The 25,723-nt window shown below is 39.7% G+C and overlaps 1 protein-coding gene across 2 annotated transcripts in view; it reads right to left on the bottom strand.

The window, feature by feature from the left end:
- Positions 1 to 25,723, bottom strand: part of HIBADH (3-hydroxyisobutyrate dehydrogenase) — a 90,945-nt gene that overhangs the window by 52,832 nt on the left and 12,390 nt on the right. For both annotated transcript variants that reach the window (XM_054990745.1, XM_054990746.1), the window contains 3 exons: positions 24,888 to 25,048; positions 23,962 to 24,071; positions 23,121 to 23,242 (listed from right to left, as the gene is read on the bottom strand). In XM_054990745.1, the coding sequence (XP_054846720.1) occupies positions 23,121 to 23,242; positions 23,962 to 24,071; positions 24,888 to 25,048 (393 nt within the window). The remainder of the gene's footprint in view (positions 1 to 23,120; positions 23,243 to 23,961; positions 24,072 to 24,887; positions 25,049 to 25,723) is intronic.

Below are 25,723 nucleotides of genomic sequence, written 5' to 3'. Positions count from 1 at the left end.
AAAGGCAGAGGAATCAATTCCATTTCATTGTGAATAGAGTGCTATAGGAACGATCATGACTTAGATACTAGCAAGGGGTTACTTGCAAGGATTTGGAAGAGGCGTATAATTTCCCCTCTGCCACTATTTGCTCTTTACCTTCCGTCAAAGTCCCCATAACCTCTCCCTCTTCCCTGATTCCTTCTCTCTCTTCTACCCATCAGCCAACCTAACTGTATCGGCCCTCCTGTCTTTTGCTTTCCTTCTCTCTTCCTGGCAGCCTCTACCCAGGAAAACTATAGACCACATATGCGGTGCCAGTATATGCCTAGTTGCACAGTGGGGAACCTGCAAGGACTTGCAAAGGGAACCTCATTTCCCCCCGTATCTCCTGCCCCAGACTATTTCGTTTTTCCTTCCTCCTATCAACCCCCATATTCTCACCTTTCCCTGGTTCTCTCCTTCCCACCCACCAACCAACATACCTTCACCTGCCTTTCCGTCTTCAACAACAGCCATTATTTATTTACTTCATGTATACCCCACCTTTCTCTACAATGGGGACCCAAGGTAGCTTTACTCATTCTCCTTTCCTCCATTTTATCCCCATAATGGCCCTATGAGGTCAGTTAGGCTGAGAATGTGTAACTGGCCCAAGGTAACCAAGTGAATTTTCATGGAATAGTGCGGATTTAACCTGGCTTTCCCAGATCTTAAAAACTCTCACCACTACACATGCTGCCTTTTGTGGGGTAAAAAGGAAGTATTGTGAAAACTAATGAAAACTCAATAAATAAATATTGAATCAGTAATTAGTTTGTGTTATTTTCAATTCTATTACAACAGGGTACAAATTCATGCATATGTTGCCTTCAATATTCATGCATGCATCACTTCCAAACTCCAGAACTGTATGTAAAGTGCTAGTGCCTACTACATTTCATATTCCATTCCTATAAACTAATTGCATACACAGTCACCCATGTTAACATGTTACTCATGTTAACACACAGTCACAACATGTTACTCATGTTACACAGTCACTCATGTTAACATGAGTGCAATTAGTTTATAGGAATGGAATATGAAATGTAGTAGGCATTAGCACTTTACGTACAGTTTTGGAGTTTAGAAGTGATGCGTGCATGAATACTGAAGGCAATTTATGCATGAATTTGTCCCCTGTTGTAACAGAATTGAAAATAACACAAACTAATTACTGGTTTAATATTTATTTATGGAGTTTTTGTTAGTTTCCACGATACTTCCTTTTTGCTTTGATTCTCTTGCGATACTGCTTTTTGTGGGGTGGCTGCTGCTGAACAATAACAAGCAGCTGGGGCATAGTAAGTCATGTAAGTCAGATGGCAGCAAGGCACCCTAGCAACAGTCATTGTTAAAGTCATGGATGCTGTTTCTGTTTTGTTTTTTTCAAAAAACAAAAAAACACTTTAAAAAAAGATTTCAGATTTTTCTGCAAACAGGGGGCTTTTTTGGGTGTGAAGGAAGATCTGTCTTGTCCGTTCATGGCTCTAATCTAAGTATCCACTGATCTGGGCCACTTGGATATCTATATCTATATCTATATATAAAGACAAGTCTCCTGACTGACTCATCAATGCACAGCCCAAAGCCCTGGATCTAGAAACATGAAATTTGGGGAGAACATTCCTTTCATGATGTAAACACCCACTAAGAAGGGATTTTAAGAAATTCACCCCCTAAGGGAGTAAAAAAGGATAAAATGCATTTTCCCAAAGGGATACAGCTTCCCTGTGTGGCTGGCAGGTTGCTGATTGCTTGCACCCCTGCCCACTGCCAGCTCGGCCACTCTTCCCTGATTGGGCCAGCCCTTCAAAGTCATTTGCATGTGTGGGCTGATTGGGGCTCACAACATTCCATACATTTATCCTCCCCCTGCAAGCCAAAGGCAGTTGGAACACAGATTCGTGAGATGGATTCCTGAGGTGGCAAGCTAACAACTACAGATGGGCACAAACCACAAAAAAACCGAACCATGAGGTTTGTGATTCGTGGGTTTTCACGAACCAGGAACCACAAACTGAGGCAAGTTTACGAACCAGTTCGTGGGGTTTAAATGCTCATTTCCGGACACTTAGCAGCGGCAGGGAAAAGGGCATTTGACAATTTAAAGAGCCCTTTCCTGCCTTGCAAGTGGCAGGTCCCTTTAAACTATCCGCTGGCAGGGGGCAGGGCCCTTTAAACTGCCCAAACCCTAGCCCCCACCCCATACTTACCTTGTCCTGCTGGCCCATGGCGTCCTCCCCCTCCTCCCATGAGGGGTGGGAAGGCCGTTTTTGGCCTCTTCCTCTGCCGCGCGTTTTTGGCGGCAGAGGAAGCCAAAAACAGCCTTCCCGCCCCTCGCAGAAAGATGCAGCGGGCCCTCAGGGCAAGTTAAGTGTGGGGCTCCGGTTTGGGCAGTTTAAAGGGTCCTATGGCTTGTGAGCGGCAGATCCCTTTAAACTATCAGCTGGCAGGTGGCAAGGGGGAGATCCCCCCCTGCCACCTGCCAGCTGATAATTTAAAGGGACCTGCCACTTGCAAGCTGCAGGAAAAGTTTCCCTGGGGAAATGGCCATTTAAACTGCCCTTTCATGACCCAAACTAACCAGTAGACCAGTTCATGGAAGTTCGTGGAAACGAGCTTCCACAAACCACTGGTTCACGAACCACGAACCTACCTGGTTCATGTGTTTTTTGGGTCGTAATTCGATTCGTGCCCAATGGGCACGAAACAAAAAAAACCTGAACCACCCAAACAAAAGAAAATGACGAAGGCTTTCACGGCCGGAGAACGATGGTTGTTGTGGGTTTTTCGGGCTGTATTGCCGTGGTCTTGGCATTGTAGTTCCTGACGTTTCGCCAGCAGCTGTGGCTGGCATCTTCAGAGGTGTAGCACCAAAAGACAGAGATCTCTCAGTGTCACAGTGTGGAAAAGAGAAGAGATGTAGGTCATTTGTATCTACTCAGGAGGGGTGGGGTTGAGCTGAGTCATCCTGTAAGAGTTTCCCAGGGTGTGGAATGCTAATGGCGGGAGGCTTCACTGTATCCTGAGGAGGTTCTTTTTGCATATGGACCTACAAATGACCTACATCTCTTCTCTTTTCCACACTGTGACACTGAGAGATCTCTGTCTTTTGGTGCTACACCTCTGAAGATGCCAGCCACAGCTGCTGGCGAAATGTCAGGAACTACAATGCCAAGACCACGGCAATACAGCCCGAAAAACCCACAACAACCATCAAAAGAAAATGAAACAAAAAAACCAAACAAAAAACCCCCAAACTGCTGCCTGGCAGCAGAAGAAGCTGTCATTTCACAGACCCTGTGCTGGAACCGGCAGGGGGTCTGTGAAATGACAGCTTTTTTCTCCTTCTGCTGGAGCTGTCAGTTTTCCAGAGCCTATACTGTTCCAGTGCGGGGTCTGTGAAACTGACAAACTGACAGCCTGGGCAGCAGGAGAAAGAGGCTGTCAGTTTCACAGACCCTGCAGTGGTTCCAGCGCAGGATCTGTGAAATGGACAGCCCGTTTCTCCTGCTGCCTGGGCTGTCCGTTTCACAGATCCCGTGCTGTGGGTCTGTAAAACGGACAGCCCAGGCAGGAGAAACGGGCTGTCAGTTTCACAGACCCTGACGCCGGTTTCAGCCAATGGGCTGAAACTGCCACAGGGTCTGTGAAAATCCGAACACGGTCACGGAACGGCTGGAAAAATTCGTTTGTTCCATAAACAAATGGTTTCAGTGCAAACGAACCAGCCATTCCATACGGAATTTTGTTCTGTGGTTCGTTTTGTGCCCATCTCTACTAACAACTAAACACTCCAAATGCACATGGTGACTGTGCACCCCAATTGCACATGTCATGTGAAAACAGAAAATTCTCCATGGTGAGTATATCATGTACATTGGGTCTTAGTTGTCTTGATCCCTGTGCAGCTAACTGTATTGAGTTTTGATGTATTTAATCCAAAATTAGTTAGGAGGATAAAGTTTGATATAAACTGAAGCAGTAAGTTTCCACTTCATATCTGCTTTTCTGCATGAATTTGCTAGCTCACCTTGGGCAAGTTGCTATATTTTGTCCTCTTCAGCCTCTCCTACCACTGCCAGCTTGGCCACTCTTCCCTGATTGGGCCAGCCTTTCAAGGTCATTTGCATATGCGGGCTGATTGGGGCACACAACATTCCATATCTCTTTCCCTTCTCTGATTGGTCAGCTGTGGAACTCTGTGTTCTGAGGTAAAAATTAGGTAAAGGAAACTGAAGACAGTTGAAGAAAGACGGTACAAGACTCCTAAATAGGGATAACACTCTTTGCTTTATTCAAACACCTTTTTGAAGCTTGGGTACTATGCTATTATACTACAAAACCAACTAAAAAAAACCCCACAAACCAAAAAATGTTACTTACTCATAAGTATCATAATTGGATTTAAAGTAGATAAATACCATAGCGAAATACAGGTATCAAGCTAGTTAGTATATAAGATGATGATGTGAAAGCAGGATAGCCTACAGCAGGAGATGCCTCAGAACACTTCTGTGAGCAACGGACTTCTTAACAGGAAGAAGAGTTGGTAGGAGGGAATCTATCTAGGCACATTCATAGTTTGTGTAATGAAACAAAGTCCTCCTGAGCTATGAGCAAACCATACTTTTGAAGACTTTGATCTCTGCTACATACAATACTAATAGCTGCAGTATTGTAAAAAAAATGGCAGTTTTAAAAAAGATAAACTAACTCACTTCTCTTTGGCAATATTCTTCTTAACTAGGCTTTATTTCCTACTACATCTGTGCCAGCTATGAAATCAGTTTTGCAAAGCAGGTAAGTCACATGCATGACTTACAGTGTTTTGTTACTGGATCGTCTAAAGAATTTTCAACAACATTTTCATATACAACTCATAGGCAACTCTTGAGTGTAGATCATTATTCTCAATAGATTTGAACTCCAGAGTAATATTTTAAATATTTAGCAAACTTTTCTATAGCATTTACTATTTTTTCTTGCTTATGAAGCTCAAGTCCACAAGGATGAGAAATTATTGAATGTAATTTTTAAAAAGGTTCTTGTTCATATTCTTTTACTTTACAATATAATAATTTCAATAGACTAAGCTATTTTTAAGCTTCATTGGAAGATTATAACTGTGTTATGGATATTAGTATTTTCAAGTTATCATATATTCTATAACAAAACGTTGTATGCTGCTGAATTATTTTAGTCAAATATAATTTTTTTACTCCTTTAAGATAAAATCCAGTAAAAAAAGCCAAGCCAGGAAGCCAGCCACAAACTAAGCAACAATATCAGCCAAAAGCTTATTTTCTTAGATACAGGTCCATTTCAAAAAGAAAAGAAAGCACATGGTTGCATGACAGCACACTCAAGCACAAAATCAGTCACTGTCATTTGAAAATCACTTCCCAGACTAAGGGTGCAATCCTACATCTTCTCACATGTATAAACCTGTAAAAATCTCCCCCACCAATTACAACATATTTAAGTAAGCTACATCTGTAATTCTGAAAAATGTCACTGCTGTGAAAGACCTCTCACTAAATTGTACAGTATTTGCAGAACACAATGATGGTTTTATCAAAAAAATTCCATATATCCTCCAAAATATCAATACTTGCATTTTTTAAAATTGCCATATTAATTACATCAACAAGAAAGCAATCTCAATCACTCAGAGACAAAAAACTAACTTTTAGAAGATAGACTTCCCCCTTTTCTAATAACCTAAACACACACATTGTATCAACAGACTGTTTAAGATGACAGCCATTATTCCATTTTCCTCTAAGCCAGGCCACCTTATTTTCACCTCTGTACAGAGGTTCCCATAGCAACATTCACTAGTAATAGGACCATTCTAAACAGCACTCGCGTAGAATCCATACTGTACTTATGATTTACTTGCACCAACTTGGGGATTCCTCCCCCCTCAATGACCATTATTTTTAATGAGGCTAGTTTACTTTAAGAATCTTAGCAGAAAACACTCATTTACTCCAGACCAAAAGCAATCCCTGGAAAAAAAAGTGGGAAAATACAAAGATTACATGCAATGTAAAAATCTGCATGTGCATGTCATTACTCCACAACATCATTAACCGTGCCAAGAAAGGGCCCAAGCTGTTATGTGTGTTAATGAATTGGGCAGTTACTCGAGCACAGTCTCTGCTGTATCTGATCTGATAAAGACTAGTGTGTTAGATTTTCTCACCAGAGCCCTTAATAAGCAAGACTTGAGCTGACACGTTAAAACAAGAAATGGTTCGAAGGCCGCAGGAGGCCATTCCAGAGTGCAGGCACAATCTATAAAGGCAAACTACCACAGCTTTTTGATGTTAAATAAGTAGCAATATCAACACACAACAAAGCTTAGAACCAGACTGTTGTATCAAGTTTAAAAGTGTAATGTGGAGGGTCAAAAGTCACAATTACCTTGTACTGCCGCTGCTTACAAGCAAAATCTATGTTTGTTTTCAACAAGTTGTATTTGAAAAGCTAACTATGTAAATTATAACATGGCTTCTACCAATACCTCCCAGACACTTGGAAGTTTTAGGTTTTGAGATATAAAATATCCCAACTACTCTTTGTACAAGCAAGCCAGAAGATATACGCTTGGTCTTAGGACAAGGTGGGAGGTCACAGACACTTACTTTGAAAGCATATACATTTCTTAACAGATTATACACATTAAATACTTGAAGAGAAAGAGTAATGGCGTAAGATGAATGGCACTTCATAAAACTGTTGCTAAATTATCACCTTGGTGAACTAAGCAAGGAAAAAACACAAGCAGTATAAAATATGGTTATCACAGCAAAAAAAAACCCTCACTCACATTACTATTTTCTGATTTATTTAAATACAACTTTTCAGAAGGAAAGAAAAACAATGCTATTAATGAAATATTGCTTCTTCAGTATATCCTATGTATTAAGTTTTTGCTTAATCTACATGGAAGAAATAATCAAATCAAGATAAAATTGAATTAAGAGGCACAGAGTGAAAGAAGAGATAGATATATATTCAATACAGAAATTGTAAAGATTCCCATACAAGCGAACTAGAAAATGTTAAGACTTTTCACTTTCAAACAACTGCTCTGACCTGATCCACAGATCATCACACATAGACGACTAGGTGCACCCTTTAAGAAATAACTACTCCCAGTGAAAAACCTTTCAGGATCCCCCATGCATTTCTGTGGGGAGAGAACACTAGTTAGGTACCACATATACATTTGAACCCTGACCATTAGTACCTCTTTCTATAAATTATTTGCCTGCATATAGCAGTATTACTGCTGATTGGTATGTGTGGAAGATTGACACTGGATCTACCTTACTGCTTGCTCTGCATATGGCAGTATAGTTCACACACTATAGTGAACACATGTACATTGTGCATATTCATGAGTACACTTGTTTGAAAGTAAAAGCCAATGTGTAAACACTTTAAGAATGAAACCAGGGACCAGTACCTGGATAAACAGGGAGGTTGTATCACATGGTCAGCTGTGCATGCATTGACTGTAGCATGAGAATTGCTCAACACATGTATAAAGAAAAATCAAGCGTCCATTGTACACAGTTTGCATGTGAATTCACCGTAATTTATGAACAGGGCTACTGTGATCCCATGCAGTTTGGAACACATGGAATAACTGTTTCATACCCAGAAATCTTTTGCATACCTACATTTCCTGTGGGATTGGGGAATATTTTGAAGAATACACACAAATTACAGAATTCATCCTGCTCAGCTGAACTGAAAGCTAAATTAGTACAGAAAATGAAACATTGTTCCATATCAAAGCATTTCCACAGTTTTTCATTTCACAGCCATGTTCTTATATACCATTATCACAAGGAGCCAACTGCTCGATTATCCCTCTTCAGGCAGCAAGGGTTTTAAACAGAGGCTTTAAACAAAGCAGAAATTAAAATTAAAGTTCTATACTCTTTTCAGAAAAGCTTATAATCAGTCCCACCAACTATTTTAATCAGGCTTGGTTGCAATGCCACCTGGTGGTGCAGAACACAAACAGATTCCATTTCAAAGGCTGAAAGGTTTGAAAAAAAATGTGACACTCTGTAAGAATTTTGGTACATTAGGCATCTACATTGCATTTGTTTTTTAAAGGGTCTGTTATCTTCACTGCACACAATCTAATTAAGTACCTAGAATTTCACACATACAGCAGAAACTAAAAACGAGGGATCTTCCCATTGTTTCAAGCTTTTGTAAGCTGAATGTCTAGATAAATTTATGTACACATCAGGCTTCTTAACATTAAATAAAAATGTAATGTTAATTTTTAAATAATGTTAATTTAAAAATGACATGTCGCTGAAACCTTAAAGAAGGGTTACTGAGCTGCTTTGTAAAATTACACTGTATAATTAATTCCATGGTAAGAATGTTTTTATGGCGTGTTTTGGTGACCCTTTATTACCATCAAGTTCACAATGCTGGTGGGCTGCCTTTTAATCCCTCCGCAGACAAAGACCCTAAATAAACACAGATCCCTTCCTGGGAAAAAGTCCACTCTGGTTAAATGGTAAGGAAATGAGTAAATCATTAGTAATCTTTAAAGCCAAAGCTATAAACTCAAGTTACCTTAAGTTAAAATGAAAGTGTCCTGCAAGAGTTTCAAAGTTCTGTCACAGATAGACATCTCCAGCTCTCCACTCCAGACTAGGCGCCAGCTGATAAACAAACAATTTAAGTCAAGAACTGGAGAATTCCCAGCTTTTTGGTTTAATGGCTTTGGCCAACAGTATTTATTGCCTTCAGTTATATTCTCACTTAGCTCTAAGAGGAAATTTAAACTCATCATTATCTTAAAGTTGCATATGGGCAACAGTCACCTTACCTGATACAGCTCCTTCCACTCCAACTACATTTTAGTATCTGCCCTGCAAAAGTGAGGTAATACCATAAACGAATTAACTGCAGTTTAGGATTTACTTTTTAACAGGTTAAATAAATTTTGTTCAAAATAGTTTATAATTGTTCTCTCGGCACTGTGTCAAGGCTGAGGAGTGTAACTTTACCAGTTCCAGTTGTAGCGGTAGTAGCATACATCCATAAAAAGTACTAGAACCGTATACACATAAAACCACAGCCAGTGAGGTGCACAGGTGAAGGGTGTTGGACTTTGTTTAGAGGGACCTGGATTAAAATACCCACCGGGCTATTAAGCTTACTGTGTGGCCTTGGACAAGTCTCTCAGCTAAACTTTCTCACTGGGAAGGAGAACATGTGGAAAACCCAAGTATTGTGCCTTAAGCTCCTTGGAGAAAGGCTGGGGGTATTTTCCAGTTATGTTGGAGTGAAACTCTGGATCACAACTGCAAACAACACTCTCCCTTAGGGGTGTACACTGAGGACATTTTCAATATAATTTCTGATCCAAACATCAGGGGGAAATATTTACCATGGTTGTTTATTTCTGAGTAGGATTTTACTCGTTTGGGAGTCAAATCCATGTTCTTTTCCCCTTTGGGGACCATTATTTTCAATGGGAAATCTCTTCAAGGGTCTGGGGCAGCTGTTTATAAAGATAATTGTATCAAATTTCATAGAGTACACTCCCCCCTCTACTCTAAAGCCCTCCTAAATTTCAAGCAGATTGAAAAAAGGGGGGGATTGTGTCTGCCCATAACAGACACCCAACGTAAGTCCCTCTCTGCATTTACCTCTACTGATATCTAAAAAAGTCTAGCAGGACAGCTCCAGACCGGGCATAGGCATACCCCTTCCTGTCTGCTTTCATTTCATTTTCCTGCTCTTACAGACTGACTGTCCATAAAAAAATTTCATCTTTCCACTGAAAACTATCCTTTTACCATGCTTACTTGCTGTAGTTTGTTTAACACAGGAGTGAGATCAGTTGTTTTTCCATTATTCTTTATGGGGGACTTTTTCTTGGGGGGGGGAGTAGTTTTTCAACCAAATATCACCAAAATTGTAGCAGTGTGTCTTCTACTTGTCTTTCAAAGAATCCTCAAGTTTCAAGCAAACTGGACAAAGTTTAAATTCTATATCCCTCCCCAAAACATCTTAACTGTATGTTCATTACTCCCTGTGAGAGACTTGGAGAGGAGGGGAGCTGGAGTCATTGTTTTTGAACCAAGTATCACTAAAATTGCAGAGTATCTTCAGCCTGTCATTCAAAGAACTCCCAAGTTTCAAACAAATTGGATAAAGGGTTTGAATTCTATGGGCCCCTAAACAAGCTCAGGCTTTCTGCTTTCAGAGAGAAAGAAAACTCTCCAACCCACAAAGGAGGGGGGGAAGAAAAATGGCAGTTCTCTGCAGCTTGGCATTGGCTGGGAGTGCTCTTTCTCTTCCCATGCAAGGATCTGATTTCACTTTTGTGAAATCAGTATAGTCAAACAAAAACATGTGCATGGTTGGTAAGCATTGGGATATGGGGTGGGAGCAGATTTTTGAGGGAAAGGGTTTCTTGTTATTCCAAGCATCTTGGATTTGTGTTATCATTCCACAGAATCAAGGTAATGATTCATAACAGTGATTTCCATGTATATCATCAGCTCAGGAGTTTTGTTTTGCACCACTACTCTCTGTTTTCTGTTCAGAGGCAGCAGAAAATAGAAGATTTGCAGTGCAGCATCTGCACATGTATGTCATCATGAAACAGTCCGATACAGCCTGTGTTAATGTAATTATGAACATTCAGTTTAACTACACAGAACAAATGGGGGCGGGAGCTTCTTATGACAAGCCGCTACCACAACCTAAATACATGCAGCCTGGTGTCTGCACAATCCACATGCATGTATAAATTCCATGTGCATAGGAGTGTCCGCCCAACCAGAATCCTGTTTCTTGTAGAATTCCACCTGATGTCAACAGGGTCATATAAACTGGATATAAACTGAATAAAAAGAAGACCAAGATAATGTTATTAGAGGTAATCAAAGTAGAACAATAAGAGATAGGAAAAAACCCAGAATGCACTGTCACCAAAAAGGCTAATAAAATATTTGGGTATATATGTAACAAGGCAAAATGATATATATAAAGATAATTATCAAAAAGTCAGGTCAAGTGTTACTGAAGATGGGAAAGCATACAAGCCTGGCATCTCTGTGCAAACTTTTTGGATTGGGACTGGTGGCTCATACTCTACAACTCTGGAGGAGCCACTAAATTTGGAAAAAGGTCTTTAGGTTTAAAACACTGCTGAGCAGAGTGGCAGGATACAGGCCAATATATTTAACACATGCATATCCCAAGTAAAACACTTTTAAAAAACCCCTACAACTATATATGTTTAGGAAATGTTTCAATTAAAATTAACTAAGTTTAAGTTCCAAGTGCCTACTTTTAAAACTTCTATCTTTGCTTTAGTCACTATAGACATTTAATATCTAGTAATTTTATAGCACAGTCTGCAAAGACTATATAGGACTGAGAATCAAACAGTGCAGGAGCTGTTCAAAGCACAATATGTAACTTGCAACCATGCAGTAAGCCTGAAATTACCACACACATTTCCCCAGATTTCCAGGCAAATACTTATGTAACAAGGGGAGTAGCAAAACATTCCTTGTTGGTGAAACCGAGGCTGCAAGTTCCATAATGAACTACAACCTAATGGAATAAAAATAACTCATAAACTATCTTAAAATCACATACCATTAAAAATGCTAATAAGCAGGAAGTGCAATTTGAAATCAGTCTTCAGCAAATCTCCTGCAGAGACTGGTTCAGTTTAGGCTTTTGCAGAACAGAGGTTACAGACAGCAAGCCAGGAGCCTTGGCATCATCCTACATGGGTGAATGAATATGGTCTTGGATACTGTCATGTTTAAAAGTTCATTGTTGCCTGTTAATTATAGCAATACACATTTGTGTTGCTTTTTAAAAAAACCATTATTCTTCTGATCTCCAGCATAACACTCAATGTCAGCCAACTGTCACCTTTTAAAATACCTGAAGCAAAATCAGTATTCTAATAATCTGGAAAATGCTTCAAGATGAGAGATGATGTTTGGTTTTACAGTATGATTTTATTGCATTTAAAAGAATTTTGATTTATATAACAGGTCTTCCTGTGGAAATATGAATGTTGACTTAATTGCAATTTTTCCTGCCATTGCTAAACCAACTATTTGGCAGACAATCAATGACCTTAACCTTAATGTGAAGTGAGTCCCCCCCCAAGGGCTACATTAGTTCATGCTTTCTGTTGAGAGCTTACAATAATAATGCATACATTTTTATACCAGATGAAATAGTGGAAATTAATTCATGCAGATGTAGGAGATGGTGAAATATATAGTAAGTTTAGGGTGGTGTCTGATGAATAATTTTCCTCCTAATAATTCTACTTGAAATAATTGTGCAGGGGTGGGGGGAGGGTGTCAGCTGCATAGACTGTACACAATCATCTTGTCGGATGACATATTTAAGAAAGCATATTTTACATATACAGAAAGCTAACCAATTTAATGGATTTGGAAGAACGAGGGATCAATATACCACCTTACATGGTCTCAGTTCCCAGAATTCCTCAGGGCAAACTGGTTTAAATTGGCTTAAAGGGTTGGATCTAGACTAAGTTTTCCATCAGTGGAATAGAATTTTCCTGCTTTCTCCTGCCCACAACAGTCTTCAGACTGTCATAAAGCGCTGCTCCTGGAGAACAGGGAAGCTTGATGAACAACATGAGAAAGTTCTACAGTAGTAAGGAAGAAATCAGTAGAAATTACCAATTTAATCTGGATCCAACCCCAAATCTGGCTTGATCATGCAATGCTAAAACTAATAATCCCCCTTGACATTTTTTTCTACAGTTAAATTTTTAAGTTTTGTTTGGCACAAAGTCAGTGGCAATACTAAATTTATTGCATAACCAAAACTGTAGACTACCCCTCTACGCAGTTACAGCTGCCATGTGGCAAACAAACAGCTACTGCATAGTTTCCCATCATCTGTTTAGTTCCAAGGATACAAGTGGTAGTTTTCCCAGTTTTATTTCTTTTAATTCAGGATTAAAACTATTAGGGATATGTTACCAAGTTTAACATATTTTTATAGTGCCTTTCATCCAAGGAACTCAGGGTGGAGTACACTGTTTTCCACTTCTTTGCTTTATTTTTACATGAAATCGTGTGTGGGAGATTAGGCTGAGATAGAAGAACTTCAAGCAAGCTTCATGGCAGAATGGGGATTTGAATCCAGGGAATCACATCTTACTCCAACACTCCAGTCAATACACAGCACTGGCTTGGGAGGGAACATTAAATCATGCAGCCCTTTGGCTGCATTCTCAGGTGCTATATACCTTGGAAGGCACTGCCACACATTCTTTTCTGAATGTTCAGAGCTCAGCTATTAGCATAGCAGAACTACAATATTTACAGTGTATAGAATGTTATGCACCTGGAATGTTCCATTGAAATCAGCACTCAACATTCATGTCTAGAGGTCCAGGTAAACATAACAATGTACAGCAAAAGAGAGTATCTAAATTTATTTAGAATTTGGGTGGGGAGAATACTTGGTAGTAATTCCCATGGAAATTAGCAACCTCATGATCTGTGTTCTGAATGAGCTGCTTTCTCCCTTAAATCACTTTTCTCTGGCTGCATGATCAAGTGACTGCCATCATGGGTGCTGATCAAGAACATTAGAAATCAGAACAAACCAGGAGCCCAGTTGTCAGACTGATACTAGAAGCCTGTGTAAAAACACAGGCAAAATGTTAGCTGAACAAGTCTTTAATTTGATGGGTAGATAAAAATTATTTGTTCCACTAGCAACAAAGAAAAAGGCCTCCAGAGGCCCCAAGGAGGCTGCCATGGCTGCAGGAAGGCAAGCCGTGTTGCCGACAACTCACTTTTTATCCCTGTGAGTGTACCTGCGCGGGGATAAATAGTGAGCCATCACCAACATGGATTGCCTTTTATATAGTAGGATATTTGTAGTCCACCTTTCTCACCAAGACTCAAGGCGGATTACACAGTGTGGGTCAATACAGTCAATATCAAAGAAATTTCAATAAAACATGTAATGGGTATATCAGAACTCTACAAATAAAAAAATATTATAAACAATCTGTGTCTATTCATCAAACCACTCTCAAAACGTGGAAAGATTCTCTACACTTACCAAAGTGACAAACGATCAAATCTCTAGTGCATTCTCTCAGTGCACCACAGTCATTGGCCAAACACAAACGACACTCCCCCTTACAAAACCTTTTAAACGACGCGCAGCTACACAAGTCCAATATACAGTACCCAAATACACATTGTGAACAGAAGTATGTAAAACATTCTTACAGGAAACATGTTAAATTTAATTCATTATTAAGACCATCAGGGTATAAGCTTTTCAGAGTATAAATCCAATAGACTTCCTTCTGCTGTAGTTCCCGTAGTTTGAAGGGTCCCGCTGATGGACCCTTCAAAGCCACATGTAACATTGTAAATTGAAACTCTGTTTCTCTCTGATGTTGACTTAAAAAGTGCTCAACTAAGGGGGTTTCCATGACCTCATTTCTAATTCTAGGCATGTGTTCTAATATCTGTGTACAGACCGGGCGAATAGTATTACCTACATATAGCTTATGGTAATTGCATATAATAAGATATACAACTCCCACAGTATGACATATTGAGAAATGTTTCAATTTAATCTCAGGTAGTCTATTTGGTAATGTCAAAATCTCAACCGCCTTAGCCAGAGGGCACACCCAACAGTGGCCACAGGCAAAATGACCATTGGGTCTATCAGTAATCTTATTTTGGATTCTATGATCTGAATGCACAAGGATGTCACTTTTAGTCCTTCGTAAGCCAACTGTCAGAGGTCTCTCACACCCTCCGATGGCTGACACAAGATACCAATGTCTACAGACGACATGTTTCGTGTCCCGTGCCGATGGCGTATATTTGAGAGCCCATCTGACACTAGGCTCCAAATCTCACCTCTTAGGTCTAAACAATTCAGTCCTTGCCATGGACTCAGTCCGTTGGGCAGCCTAGAGTAGGATCTGGGGAGGGTACTTTCTAAGCTTAGCCTACTTTCTATAAGAGTCAACAAGATTCCAAATATTAAGAATTTTTGCAAATATCTAGGAGTATAAAATTTGGAATTACTTGTAGCTATTCTGAATACAGCATTTTTCTGTGCTTTCAAGTTTCAGTTGCACAGAGAGGCGAGTAGTTTTCTGCCCACTTAATCCTGAGCCTTAGCGGTGCACTACAGCATCAACTGCCAAGGACTGAGGCCGGTTCATCTAGCCTAGAACCCCAAAGCACAGAGAGGCAGGTATATTTTTAATTTTTCCCTCTCTGTGCCATACAAAATATATTCCTCACACCTACCAAGATATTGTAAGTTTTTAATAGAACAACTGGCCCATTTCCATCAGTTTTCCGCTTCTCTCACCTTTTACCTTTAACAGCCTTTACATTCCATGCCTTCTGGGAGGCAATGAGTATGCTCAGTAATTGGCTGGCTGTTTTTCAGGGAATTTCCTTCTCTTTTCCAATTGACAAGCTAATACTTTTCTGCATACTCTCCACATTATGAAGAAACTACTACTTTTACAGAAAGGCATATGACCAATCAGGTTTGCTATTAGAAGCAATAGTGCCAAACCACTACCACACCTACCTGTACCTGTAAGTATACACGGCTCATTTTTTTGAAGGGCAGTTTGCTTCCAATGTGCAAAATGAAAGCAAGGGGATAGGGATTCACAGAGTGAAAAGTGGCAGAAAAATTAAGCACCTCCCTCTTTATGTCCATTAATGCTACCCCACAACCATCACCACTTTGCACATCAGAGGGAAGGGAATCCTGCCAAAAATTGAGCTTCACATCCTATTGACTAATAATTCAGTTTTGCATTGTTTGTAGAAAGCCAGGAAAGTGGGAGGTATCCTGACTTCTTCAGGTAGGCTGTTCCATAGGGTGGGAGTTACCAGAGAGAATGCACAAGTATGGGCAGCTGTTTATTTTACCCATGTACAAGTCATTACCTACAGACAGCCCCGTTCGGATGAGCAAAGCTGCTGTGGTAGAACATAAGGAGAGAGCTGGTCCCCTAGATATGCTGGACCAAGACCATGACGCATTTTGTATGTGAAAACAAACAGCTTAAATTGATAGGAAGCCAATAGAGTGACTGCAAAATGGGAGTAATACTCATGCTTCTCTGAGCTCTTGATAACAAACAAGCTGCAGAGTTCTGCACCAAGTCGAATTTCCAAGTTAACTTAGAGGGAAGACCTATGGACAGTGCATTACAGCAGTCAAATCTCAATGTTTCCATAGCATGGATTCAGATGGTCAGATCAGCCTTGTCGACCTAGGGAGCCATCTTCCAGTTAGGGAGCCATCTTCCAGGCTAAACTGAGGCTGTAGAAAGCATTTTTTGCAACTGCTTTAACTTGCTTTTCTAGCCCTAGCACTGGATCCAGTATAACCCCTGGGCTTTTAACTGAGTCTGCAAGGATCAGATGAACTCCATCATAAGCGGAGAATACAATGTTTATATTAGACAAATACCTTGTGGATACACAGGTACTTGAATTTTTTCTTTACTTGGATTTAAAGCAGCAGTCAAATGGTATTTGAACTGAGGAAATGGTCCACAAAAGTTAATTTTCCCTTAACCCAAATGGTGACAACCGATCCACACCTCGTAGCTATTTTTAAGGCTTAACACCATATCAGGAGTTCCAAATCAAATGCCACATGAAGTTTGACCCTAATATAACTTCCTATTATCACAATATTCAAATTTTAGGGGTTGTTTTTACTACTGGATATTAAAGGTTAGAATGGAATTTAAGGAACATTTCCTGTCACTCTATCAGTGGGTGTGGAAGATATTCAAAAGTTAACACCATAAAATATTAATAACTGCATTTGTTTCCTCAGCTGCGATTTCATTGGAAACAGAAGTTTAAGCTGCAGCCAGAAGAGAAAACAGAATGTGCTTTGATTAGCATGCTGGGAAGCCAGGGAGCCATCTAAAAGCAACCAGTAGCTGAACAGACTGGCCAAATCAAGGAATTAAAGATAGGACTAGTATACTTACCAAGCAATTGTTCCAATATTTAAAACACGTTAATATTTCAACAAGAGCATTATAAAACAACATTTCAACAAGTTTATGCAATGACACCACAATATTTAAACTACTACAAGCCATAATAAGTCATTTTGAAGCATATTCTGACAATTGCCAACCTTGCTATCCGGGCCATTTGAACTCTGCAACCAGGCATAAATGGTCATCTGTTTACAGTTTTCTATTCTTGCATACCTTTCTCAGGTTTTAGAGATTTCAGTGCTGCCCACCCTAATAATTCTGGGAATATTGCCACCTTTTGTGTTTTAACAAAGTTTTGAAGTCGTGCAATTAATGAAAACCTCAACTGATAGAGAAGATGCAGTTCTGGTAACACACTAGAGCTTGAAAACAATAGACATTAATTGCTAAAATTATTTTATCATATTTATTTTCTTTCCTTATATAAAAGTTATATGCCACCTTTCTTTTTTAAAGCTTACCAAAAAAGCAGCAAAAACCAGAGCTTCTGTTTTTAAGTACTGAGAATCAGAATCATAGTTCGTGATTAAAGACTATTTAATTTGTTTGGGTCTTGATCAACAGCACAGGGTAGGGAATACAATACAGTAAATCTTGGAACAGCTAGACTCAAATATAAATTCATACATACTGTCAAAGATGGCTGTATCCACAAGCAGCCCTGACTAGGAGGTCAAGAGCAAAACACTCAGAACTGGGAGTAAGACCCAAGGTAATGATTCACTGCCACCAGCCTCTCTAACTAAACCATCAGCTATGGAACTGAGAGGCAAGTTCCCAGCCATATTAGATTATAACCAAGAAGTCAGCCCTGCAGAGTAGGACACCTGCAGATCGAGTTCCAAAACATTATTTAGGTAGTGTAGCCACAGCAGGCCAAAGTACTGGACTAAGTTGCCACACAACTTACTTATAACTTGTAAATTCCCAACAAGGATATACAAGTTTATTAACAAAAGCGGGAAAGGGTACAAACATATAAATTTGCATGCAGAGAGGGGGGAAAACAAATACCAGATAAATAAACTAACACAAACAGATTTTCAGTCTCCCAGGCTGAGGTTACTTTTCAGTTTAAAGCAAAAGAGTCCAAACAAGGTCCTAGACTCTCCAAATCCAGAGACAAAGATCCTGGGCTGGCACCAATCCAGGTGAGTAGGTTCAGAGCATAAAAGCAGGTAGCAGAAATCCTCACCAACCATACCAAAAGCAGCTGGGGGGGGGCAGGAGGAACTAGAATGAGAACCCTTGTTTTATCCAAAACTGTAGCAACTGGACTGAAGCCAGTCAGTCATTCAAGGATAGTGCACGTCCTGTCACCAAAGGTTCTTTGCTAGAATGATGCAATGTAGGTGCAAGATCTTGAAGCTCAGACCTCATTGTCCCTGTGTAGTTCAATCCCAGCTCTGAAACTGTAGAGTCATGACTTTACAGACTTCTGTCAGATCCAAAGTCTGAATTGAACCAGGAAACAGACTGAGACAATTCAGTTTCTTGGCACATACATCCTCTATCCATGTTTTTCTATAAGCCACTCCCATAATATTTAAATAGCACAACCATGTAGGAATAGGCTAATCATGTGAGTTGCAGATGCTATGGGAATTAACCCAAGCAATCAGTCCCTATCTTTATGTTGAATTCCTTAAATATCAGCTTAGCCACTTGGGAGCTGCTCACAGCATTTGGGCATGGCAGCAACAAAATATCTTTAATAGTCAGTGATCTCAGTTTAATGGAATATATGCATCTCACAGTCACTTAGGTGCTCCAAAATTCCACCACTCAACTTTCTTTTGAGTTTCTAGAGCATATATCCTTGAAAAAGGATCCTGCCCTTTAAAACAACTGAATTCTCACAGCTTCTACTTGGAATTGTATTCTGGGAGAGTGCATGGAATTACTTGTTTAAGAGCCCCAAAATATCAGTGTGAAACACTGTGACCAAGAAATTAGTCTCAAATTTGTTTTAAATTTTTAGAACATGGCACCCTCTCAAATGTGGGCCCCATGGCAGTTAAACCAGTAGAGTACTTTTTGACAACAGTACCCCAGTACTTCTTTACACAGCCTAGCTTTGAGGATGAGGTGTACCATACTGATGGGACGGGAAAAGAAATGGAGAGACAAAGATCTTCAGAGGTAAGTAGATATCTGCAGACATTGTAAGGAAAAAAGCAAGTATACAAGAACTCTCCCTTGGAAATTGTACAGAGGGAGTAACAGAAGCAAGAGCTGGTAAGATTTAAGGGAGGAAAAAGGACAGTTAGAAAAGTTCCAGTCAAAGCCTTCTGGCAAGTGTCAGGTACGTAAACCATACAGCAGTTACACCATACCCATGCAACTTGCTTTCTGTTGAAAATTTATTCATTTACTGAAATATGTACTAGCCCACATGGTTCTCAAGGTAGCTTATGAACAAGTAGAAAAATCAGATAACAATTTAAACAAGCAAAACTATTTGATGACATACAACATAAAACAGTAAAAGGGATTAATATACAATTAAAACAAGCATGAACTACCTCATCAACAAGCCAATTCTGCTAAAAATTAGCAGAGACCGAAGATTGCTACAAAGTATTTTCAATGTCACTAGAAGCCTGGGTAAAATAAAAACAGTGGCAGGCAAATCCATCGTGGTAGTGGGGAATGAGGTGACATCCATGGCTCTTGGAGACACCCGCCTCACAGCCACAGGGAGATGCAGAGAGCAGAGTTTCTGAAGAAAGCCTTATCAGGCAGTTTCATGTGGGAGCAGGCATTCCTTCAGATATTCTGGTCTCAAACTGTGTAAGGCTTTTAAACGTAAGAATCAGCACTCTGAGCTGTCCCCAGAAACCAATATGTAGCTAGTGCACCTCTAAATACTGGGAAGATGACAGACATATTAGGATCCAATTTTTCCTCAAAAAAAAACAAGAATGGACATCACTATGGCAAAACAAATTCGCACACAAAGGATTAGTATGTGTATGCTTCTGCCTTTCCTTTTAGTAAACCGAAAAGAAAGAGTTCGGAAAGTCTCTTAAAACCCCCTAGTATTTTATTTCACCACTGTTTGACCAAATATAAGAAACCCAAATTAAATGCCATGCCCAAACTCTGCTTTGCTTACTAGGCCTCAACCATAAAAAAATGGCCAATCTTATTTAAATGAAATTTTGCAAAAGGAATTTGAGCTTTCACAGAAACAACATGTTTCAGCCTGAAGCAAAGTAAAAATGCCAAGTTATAAACTTCTCCAAGGGAAGATTTATAATGGAAATGCCAACAGGCTCTTAACTACAGTGGTGCTTTTTTGTGCCAACATATAAATAATTTTAGTTTTTGTGGTCACATCATAAATTAGACACAGCGCTAGTGGAAACAGTAGGGTTCTGATTCAGTAAATAGAAAGAGCAAGAGTGCATGTTTGTATTTTAAAGACAAGCACAGCACAGACTTGATGCTGGCTCTGAAATGAAGCTTGTAAGAGGGCTTGGATTAAGAAAAAAAGTTAGTAGCCAAGCCATATTCTAAATTCTTTAGAGCTTGTAAAATAAAGTTTTTAACAAGCTCCAGTGCCTACTGTTTCAATCTTCTAGGAATCATTTACACAAATTAGTAAAAATGGTTCCATTCAACTTATGTTATTTTCTCCATTAAGGAAAAAATGCACACAGACGCACACACTCTACAATCTATAAAGGACACTTTAGTTTGACACTAGCAACTGCTGCAAATGCCACACTAGTGACACAGTGTGTACAAAGAAACTCTTATACCTACCAAGAGCACATAGGAGTCACTTTCTTCATTCTCAGTTTACACTTGTCACTACAGCATCAATAAATGACTTAACATATTCCAGTTTCCCTCAGGCATATATGGGCAAGATGCAACAGAAGGAGCGACTCTGACCAGGCAACATGAAGAGCAGCAAATTACATTTCGCAGCTTACTCAAAAGTAGATATGGAGGGTAATGGAAAATGAAAATACACAAACAATGGCAAATAGTATAGAGGCACGGATCTTCTGGCCTTTTCAGTTGCTCGGAGATATATTCCCCAAAGCTGTTAGCCCTTGAATTTTGCAAGTGGTGTGCAGACAGACTTGTTTGATCATTCACGTTTTCACTGAGCTGTCCTCAGGGGAAACTCAAAAAAAAAGAACCTGGTTCACAGTTCTATTTAAGGCTGACTTGTTGAAGGCTTAGACATAGTTCTGCTCATGAACCTTTGCTTTGGTGTTAATATATTCGGGGTGGGGGCAGCCTTCTGCAGTTTTCCTGTTGCTACTATGGCTGCCAATACAGAGCAGTGGTTCCACACGGCAGGTTCCTCACATTTTCCCTGCCCAGTCCCTTGTGGCAGCTATTTCCCTCTCCCCCGCCCCACATCTGAAGACCTGCTTTAAAAAAAAAAATAACCAATTGCCATATCATGTTGTTAAAACGTGTTTATCACTCACTCTGAATTCCTAGTTCTCTTTTCTTTTTTAAAAAACCTCTCTAGACCCTTTCATTGGTGGGAAGATATGTCTTTTCTCTTATATTTCCTGAACTAAAAGGGCTAGAATGGGTTTCTGTTATAACATAATAACAATATGTTGATTTTAAAAAATTCCTGAACCCTCAGGTAGTGAACAAGGAAATGGCTTCCACAGGGGACTGGGACACGGAAATGGTACTAAGAAAAGCAACTGGGACTTCCCATCCACATGTGATGGGTTAGGAATCAGGCAACACTCTTAAGTAAACAACTTTATTTCTAATAAGGCACATACTCTAGTGTAAGATATAAGACAGTCTGGTGATGGAGAGTGCCATCAATTCTTAGCTGACTTGTGGCAACCCCTGGTGGGTTTCATGGCAAGAGACTAACAGAGGTGGTTTGCCATTGCCTGCCTCTGCACAGCAACCCACCCCCACACACCCCCACACACAGAGTCAGCTATCAAATTCAAAGCCTGCCACACACAGATTAAGAAGACACCAAGAGCATCATCCTGTGCCATGTTTACACAAAGCTAGCAACACTTCACACACATTGAATAACGCACTTTCAAGCTGCTTTCAATGAAATTTGCAACGGGATTTTACTGTGTGAAACAGAAAAATCATCTTGCAAATGATTGCAAAAGTGGTTTGAAAGTGTGTTATTCAGGGTGTGTATAAGCAAGACTCGCTTTTTTAATGGGACTTAGTTTCAGGAAAATTTACCTAGGGTTGAAGATAAAGCAATGCACAGGGATTTAGAAAACAAAGCTCATAATTCTACCGGCTACCAAAGTAGAGGGGAAGGACAGGCAGTGCCTGCGTTCCTTCTGCAGAACCAACTTGCTCAGAGCTTGAAAGAAGCTGTGGAAGCCCATGCTGCTTCATGCTGGGGAGAGAGCAAGACGGCAGAGATGGAAGTAAGGAGTGCTCAAATATCCCACTTAAGAACCCTTCTCAAGACAGGCCATGAGCATTCCAAAGAGAAACTCCAAGTCAGCAATCTTGGCTGGCTAACAACAGGCTCCAGAAGGGGGAAGCCTGTGCACCCTTTACTTTCCCCCTCACAGCCATCTTGCTACCTCCCCAGCATGAGGCCTGTAGTTCCAGAGAGAGTAAGATGAACAGAGTCACAGGAAAAGACACAAGAGTCACCAAGAGAACTAATGGGTGCTCACTCATCAGCAGAGTGTACCTTTCTTGTCCTGCTACAGCCTAAAAGGTCTTCTGAAATGCTGCTCCTGGGGGACAGAGGACCCTGCCACAGAATAACATAAGAAGATTCCTCCCATCTATTCACAAAAAAGTTCTGAGAGATCCAACCCAAGGAAATTTGCAAATGGGATACAAACCCTAAAAGTAACATATGTGACGACTACTTCTAGTATTCAAGGTGCACACACCTGTTCGAAATGCATGTCAACCTACCAAAACAAAAATGATCTTCCATAAATCATTAATGTAAAAAACCAGAACAGTGGATAGAGTGGTTTCAGCTTAAGCAAGGACTTACCACCAGAAACAGGAGCATCCATAAAAACAGCTCCCATTTTTTCAGCTTCTTTTGCTAGCTCTTTTGAAATTGCAGGATCAATAGTACTGGAGTCTATTAACAATGAACCTTTCTTCACTTTCCTGAAGAAAAAAAAATAACAATACTGAGATTTTACAGCTATGACAAATACTGAAAGAAAACTGCTGTCATCTGCCAATAAAGGCACCGTGGCTCAGGCACAACCATAATAAAATTAAAGCTTTGGAGGTAACCTAAATTCTTTGAGTCTTAGTGAATGAGATCTTTGCTACTGGCATATGCTATTTCATCAACTGTGGCTCTCATTAGAAAAGAAGTGTATAAATAAATAGAAAAACATTAGAAAGTATATGTATTATATTGGAGCTAAACAATCATGAGTCCCGGAAAAGTGACTGCTCATCAATCAGTGATAATATAATCTTTCTTTCATTATTTTTAATTGCATTGCTATGTCTATTTCACCGTGAGCTGCTTTGAAGAAACACTACTGTATAACTGGGATAAAAATAACAAATAAATTAAAAGCCTGGTGCTCTACAGAATTGTCAAATTAGCAGAAGGCTGCATTATTATGCAACGAATGCTTCATGCACAAGTTTGCATCACATGGCCCTACTCATGCACTGCTACAGATACTGTTGGATTCACTCTATTACCACAGGTAAAACAAAGCGCTGTTTGCATATGCAAATTGCATTTGCTGAACTTAAGGAAGTATTTAAGTGACATTTCAGACCAAATGTAGTTTTTAAAAAACGAAAACATCTGTGCTTCAGTATTAAAAGGGAACAAGATAGTTAATAGAGGAAATTCTTACTTCAGAATTCCACTGCTGCCTATATAAACGTCCACTGCATTAGGACTAGATGGAAGCATTGTAATAATCCTGTCAGCTCTTTCTGCCACATCTGCTGGGGAATCAGTCACCTTTTAAGGAAAATGAAAAAGAGACAGCCATCAGTTTCTGTCATCCTTTCCATACCTAGTGCTTGAGATTGTCCTACAAGGGCACAAAGCAAGCAATGTAGAAAAACAACAAAAACAAACAAGAGCATAAAAAAGGGGTGATATCTTGAAACATAGTGCTACTACTATGAGCAACAGACATTACAGAGACATAACACTGGAAAAGCAAAAGAGGAAAATAACCCCTGTTCACAAGTTCACAAGAGGGAACACAAGTATAATCTCTGTACCATGTACTCTTGATTGTTCTTTGTATGTTGAGTAATTCTTTGAGTAATTGAGTAATGCTTACATTACAGTCAATGTACGTACACTGAACATGTGATACCAACCCCACATTTATCCAGGTTGTGGTCCCCCGTTTCATTTGCCAAATGAACATATGTTGGCTGTTTCTTACAAAGAAATGTATGCAGACAAGATATATGAGACTTCATGGTAACGTGTGAACAACCATAAAAAGCTGATTCAAGAGGACAGGAAAGAACCTTTTAATTCATTTAAGTTCTGTAGACCCTCACTGTTACCTACTAGCCTGTTAATCAAACGATCCGTTACCTGACACAGCAGCAGGGTTTTATGTTCCAGTTATTTACAGTTTCTGTGCATTTTCAAAGAATAGTGCTGATTTACCATCAGTTGTATTTTTTAAAAAATTCTCAGAGAATTTCTTCTCTGAGCCACACTATGCATGCTGCGGAATAAACCCTTTGGGTTACTCCGAGGTCTGTCCCAATCATCTATTAAGCAAGTCTGAAACAAAGATGCTTACTATACCTGTGCACCCACATCTTGAAATTCTTTACAAGCTTCTGGAAAGACATCATATGCAATAACAGGATAGCCATGTTTGAGAAGGTTTTTTGCCATTGGATTGCCCATGTTGCCCAAACCAATGAATCCAACGGGGGTCTTGGAAGCCATTGCCCTAGAAGACACTAATGATGATACAAAAATTTCAATTTAAGAATATTTTATAGAAAAATATTTATAAGATTTACTTTTGACTAGATTAGATTTAAGAAATGTACTTTGACTAGATTTAAGAAATGTACTGTTAATGAATAGTCTTAAAAGTTTATTTCTTCTTAAATTTAATTCCTCTCCTGCCAATCTTTTTATCTTGTAGGTTCTCATAAACACCTGTAACATGCCAAAACTAAAATCGCAATATATGATCTTCACTCCAAAAAATGCAAGGAAAGCATCTATAAAGTTAAACATATGCAGATGTGTTTTAAAGTATTAAATACCAATTCTAGTATGTAGTGTAATCCCATGAATTCTTATTAGGAACTAAATTCCACCATATTCAGTGGGAATTATTTCCTATTAGGAGTGTTCAGGATTGCCCAACAGTACAGTCCTCTACCAAGTTATATTCTTCTACGCCTATTGACTTCAATTGATTTAGAAGGGTACAAGTGGGGAACCACAAGGACTTTCAGGGAACATCTCATTTTCCCCTCCCCTACCATGTCCTCTTTCCCTTCCCTGCCACCCATAGCCACTTCCTGCTTCCTTCTCTCCTTTCCACCAATCCACCTTTGTTTGCCCCCCTGCCTTCACCCTTCCCTCTCCTTTTTGGTACAGTTGTGGTGTCAGTTAACTGG

The sequence above is a fragment of the Eublepharis macularius genome, chromosome 11, assembly GCF_028583425.1.
Source record: "Eublepharis macularius isolate TG4126 chromosome 11, MPM_Emac_v1.0, whole genome shotgun sequence".
Lineage (NCBI taxonomy): Eukaryota > Metazoa > Chordata > Lepidosauria > Squamata > Eublepharidae > Eublepharis > Eublepharis macularius.
Note: the sequence above shows the minus strand (reverse complement) of the source record. Positions and strands in the feature narration are given on the sequence as shown.